This window comes from Austrofundulus limnaeus, unplaced genomic scaffold (assembly GCF_001266775.1).
Source record: "Austrofundulus limnaeus strain Quisiro unplaced genomic scaffold, Austrofundulus_limnaeus-1.0 Scaffold193, whole genome shotgun sequence".
NCBI classification, from domain to species: domain Eukaryota; kingdom Metazoa; phylum Chordata; class Actinopteri; order Cyprinodontiformes; family Rivulidae; genus Austrofundulus; species Austrofundulus limnaeus.
This window is the reverse complement of record NW_013952595.1, coordinates 497,422-502,480: the sequence shown is the minus strand read 5'-3', so window position 1 is coordinate 502,480 and position 5,059 is coordinate 497,422. Positions and strand designations below refer to the sequence as shown.

General features: G+C 37.7%; 1 protein-coding gene across 1 annotated transcript in view; it reads right to left on the bottom strand.

Annotated features, from left to right (window-relative positions):
• The window catches only part of ptprz1b (protein tyrosine phosphatase receptor type Z1b), a gene marked incomplete in the record, with an annotated part of 125,924 nt that overhangs the window by 24,401 nt on the left and 96,464 nt on the right, over positions 1-5,059 (bottom strand). Inside the window, 4 exon segments of the mRNA XM_014018447.1 lie at positions 459-917; positions 1,134-1,186; positions 1,275-1,401; positions 3,818-4,002. Of these exon segments, the coding sequence (XP_013873901.1) occupies positions 459-917; positions 1,134-1,186; positions 1,275-1,401; positions 3,818-4,002 (824 nt within the window).

Below are 5,059 nucleotides of genomic sequence, written 5' to 3'. Positions count from 1 at the left end.
ACTACTACTACTACTACTACTACTACTACTACTACTACTACTACTACTACTACTACTACTACTACTACTACTACTACTACTACTACTACTACTTGTCCAAATATGAAAGGACACACTCTCATAAATTAAGTTTTTATGCTATTCTACCAAATTTAAACTGGTAATAATTTAGACCTGATGCTTCAAACTAAAAAAATCCATTTAATACCTTCTTCCATTTATGTGAAAGGACATAAAAAATATTTCAAAAGATTACATGAGGAAAAAAATCCTATGACTTTAACGTCAATTATATTCTAGTTATAGTTACAATAATTCAGACTGATAAAGTTGAAAATTTCAAGCTGGTGAATTTACTCCAAATAGTTCAATAAAGGCATTTAATTTAATTTGGGTATGTTATTTTTTTAAAGGCATTTYTTTGGGAATTAACAAATAAAAAGGAAACAGATTGGTACCGGCGCTGACAGCGAAGCCTCTTCTGTGATTTGCCGGCGGACTGACAGCTGTGTGGTTGTGTGAACAACTGGAAATAGGAASCCCGGCTGATGAGTTACTGGATTCACCCAGATGGCGCTGTTGCTCTCGAAACCGGACCCCGTAAAAGGTCTGTGTTCTGGGCTCAGATGTTCACCCTCTATCCAGTTCTGATCTGGACTGTTTCGGCTCGGCTTCTCTTCCACCTTCAGGTTGGGTTGAGAGTCGGGGGGAGTCTGAGAGGTTGACTGGGTGGGGACAGGTGCTGGGGTGTGCTGGTCTGTCTGGGTTTGGTCTGTGGGCTGGTGCTGGTGCTGTGTAGGATGGTTCTGGTAAACTCGTGTCTGCTCTGCTGGGATTTCCTCCACTGGGCTGTGGTCTTCTGTTGGCAGGTTCACATTTTTATGGTTCTTGRGTTTTTTCCATCCTGCAGAAGAGACCTACAAAGAGAATACAAACATCCATTGTTTATGTTAAAGTCTCCTCATTTGAAGAACAGAYGTACAAATTTACCACAGTATTCACCTATTTAGAAGTCCTTCATSAAATCACTGGTCTCCAAATGTTCAGTGACAAGACGTGACCAACAAATTAACCCCCATTTGCATCATAATTAAATCTGCGGTCATTAAAATTAAGAAACAGACTCTAAGTACCTCTACGTGGCTTTCAGAATCCTTTGAGATGCTGTCAGGGTTGGAATCACTTTCTGGACCAAGACAAGACAAGAATGAACCTTTTAGACTCGTGAACTCAACATTAAAAGCTGTTCTTACAAAGCRTGTGCCAGTCAGTACCGGGGTCCTCCAACGGCATGTCCACTATAATCTGGTCACTCCATCGCCCTCTAAGGCCGTTGGTGCAAACAGCCACCACCTGAACCACATAGCTGCTGTTAGACAGCAGATTGGAGATGATGGCGCCCTGCAAAGCCACACAGCTCAGTTAAAATCAGTTWTTGAACTTCTGACCATAGAGCCAAAGGAAGCAGAAAAGGAAAAGCAAATTTATTGACAGAAAATGAATGAAATCATTCCTATACTTTTCTTTTTATTAATTTTATGTTAAAAATAACACATCTGTGATGGGCAACAATATTTACTGTACTTTTCAGAACATACAGATCTAAAGAAATCAAACTTATTTTAATGTCTTAAAATAAGTGTATGCTGCTTTAAAGAAAGCACAAGAAGGAATGTTACAGTGATCTGTTAGATAAAAGTAAAAGTGATATGAAGGCAACATGGAGAATAATGAATGGGGTTTTGAAAAATAACAACAAAATCAAGTATTTCTCAATATTTTGTAAAGGATGACAATGAAATTTATGATCAGAATGAAAATGTAAATGGATTTAATCCTTATTTTGTCAATGTTGGTCCAAGTCTTGCAGCTAAAGTACCAAAAGTAGTTAAAAATGTGAACCATACAGTGATGGGTTGTAGTAACCGTATTTTTCTTGATGGAACTGACAAAGAAGAAATCATGAATACTGTAAAAAATCTTGCAGATAAAAGATCAAAAGGTTGGGTGGACATGGATATGGTGTTTATAAAGGAAATAATGGGTTATGTTACTGAGCCGTTTACATATACTGTATATGTTATTATTATAGTTAATATATATACACATTTTTTTTAAATAGTGGCAGATATTATAAGTTTTTTCTTCTTTCTGCTACCTTTCATTTTTATTTGATATGTATTTTTTTGTATGTGAATTTGTTAAATTAAATGAATAAATATTGTCAAAAAAGAAAGAAAGCCAGCATTGAGCATAAACTACATTTTCCATCTCCCATTGGCAGGTGTGGTAGAGTATTTAGGGGAGTTGTCCTGTAACCGATGGGTTGCTGGTTCGATCCCCCGTTCCATCCATCCATCCAGCTTATTGATGTGTCCTTGGACTAGACACTTTACCTGCCTTAGTTTGTTGCCCTCTGTCAGTCTGCCCCAGGGCAGCTTTTGCTACAATGTAGCTTTAGTAGGGACTTGATAAAGCGCTATATACGCTCAAGCCATTTACAGTTTCAAATTCAAAAAARAGTTTCAATAATGCATGYCAATTATTTTATTGGAAAAATGACAGCTTCCCACCAAWAGATGGAGCTGAACAGATTTTAAAAGAAGCCAGCAGCTGTCAGTTGACAAATTTCATGTAAAATCTCCATTTTACTGCATTTTAGCCAGACGCTTTTGCTGCGAATCAATTGTACTGGGAAGTGGGAATTTCTCTCTTATAAGTTGTAAATTTAAACTAGAACGTCCCTCCAGAGGGAAGTTCAACTATACGACAGCTGCTCACCACAACTCTTCAGTGAGTAAAACTCTTACTTGTACTTTTAATAGTATTTCTGTATTTATTTCACTTTTAGTCAGTCATAAACGTAGTACTTTTTAGTGTTTATAACGCTGTTTCTATGCAGGAAATACCACATAGGGCTCAGTTATTGTTTGTTAGCGATGCTCAGCTGTAGCAACGAGATGAGGAGCATGACATTAAGTTTAGTCAAAGTTAAACATGAAACATTAAAGTTGTTTACAGCTGGCTCTTTGAGGGCYACCATGTTCACATGGCCGTCAGTGAATAGAAGTTAGACACCCCAAGGTTTCACTGTATTTCAACAAGATGTGAGACAGTGCTTTCTTGCTTTTGTAATTTGACTATTTGTAGTCAAAGGAGAACCTGCRCAGGATAAACCCTAATGAGTCCTCCCACTGCAGCATAATTCACACATAATCAGAAWTATCACAGACAGTGATGTCAGAGTGGATGTTTTATTTTTAGTTATTGGTGGAGGAGAAAGATCTGGTAACTCTGCTGTTAACTGCGGAGGAGCACGACTTTGTAAATTTGTTTGAGACTGCCCCCGTTTAGGAACGTTTTGCTATTCTGCCTGGAAAAAAATGTGTTTAAAACATACTAAATAATAATATTAATTTCAGTATGTTTTCATTTTGTCTATTTCATTTGACAGCAATATGAAATTTGAAACAAAGAAAGCATTCTAGTTAAGTAAAAACTATTGATCAACACAAAAGTAYAAATACCGATATTCATCAATTTAATTTGTTTCAGGTTTGCTGTACAGAAAAAATGTTTACATCTTATTGTACAAACCACCATAGATTCAATATACAAACACAGAGTCAGAACCAGAGAATGAATGTGCACTATTTGCTGAAGGGATAGAAATTACAGCAATTTCTCACAATTATCTATTTTTGTGTCAAATGGACCAGCAAGGCATGTAGATAATGGTGGAAAATGGCTGAAATGACACGTGGGCACAGAGTAACACGTCTGTCGTTGCCGTGTTTTTTTTTTTAGGTTGCCCTACCACATCTTGGTCTCCATCAGTCCTGTACTCCTGCTTGCTCTGCTGTCGGCCTTGGAGAACCTGGTAGGTGACTGTGTACCAGTCGATGGTGGTGTCGAAGACCACCCGGGGACGCTCCCATGTCACCACGATGGTGGTGTCGTTCTGGGCATCGGCCTGAACATTTTGTGGCTCCGAGGTGCAGGCTGGAGACAGCAGAAAGAAAGCATCAGTGGGATGTGATTAAAACAAGAAAAAAAAGAAAGAAAAAAGCGTCCATCTTYAATGCAAAACAGAAGTGACGCAAAGAGTTGAAAGTAACTTGATGGCAAATGAGTTGACAGGAAATATAAGACACAGAATTCCACTTTAAAAAGCCCAGTTCTGGAGTGAGTGGGCGGTGTGTGTGCGTGTGTGCGTGTGAATCTCTGACTGCTTTATTTCAATTTCAAAAAGAGCTGCAAAATAAATTGCACATGCCGAGTGAAGCGGGGCGACTGAACTACAAAGTGCAGCTCCCTGGTAACCCGAAAGATCCGCTTTTACTGGGTCATGAAAATGAAGAGAGTCGTGAATTCTCTTTTAATGTTCTCGATGAGGCCAACCTAGCAGGAGCGGACCGTGGTGGCAAAACAGAGATTTTTTCTACCAAAATAAGGGCATTAATGYAACATTTATATTGATTCTTGAGAAGACGATTCAGTGTTTCTCCATGAAATCAAACTCCCTGCTGTGAGTTCAAAGCAGTGTTGAGCTGCTCATCAATACATGTTTCTAAGACTTTTGCTGTTGAGATGTTTCAGAGCTTAAAAAACATCAATAAATCAGCGAGAAAGCGCATGATATTTAATAATTATTCATGCCTCGTGGCTGGATTTATTATTATTTATTTATTTATTTTACGCAGAACACCAGATCAAGCTGAGTGTAAAATGTAAAAAAAAATTACATGTGAAACCTTAAATGTGAAAATGTTTTTGGTGGAGATCAAGCTCATCCCTAATAAACAGTAACTTTAATGTTAAGGTAATAATGCTTTCATCTTCAAGAAAATTAATTTAGGATCTCTGACTGCAAAGTTAAGTGTGAACTTTAATAGGAGCAACTTCAAACTTGTATGAAGRGAAGTCAGACAAACAAAATTTAAAAAGCATTAAAGATAATTGTTGCCTAAAACCACTGACTTCTGTGAGAATGTCCTGAAATTCATTTATATTTTGACCTAAAAAAACAGGGATAATGGGCCTCATGCAAGAACCGTTC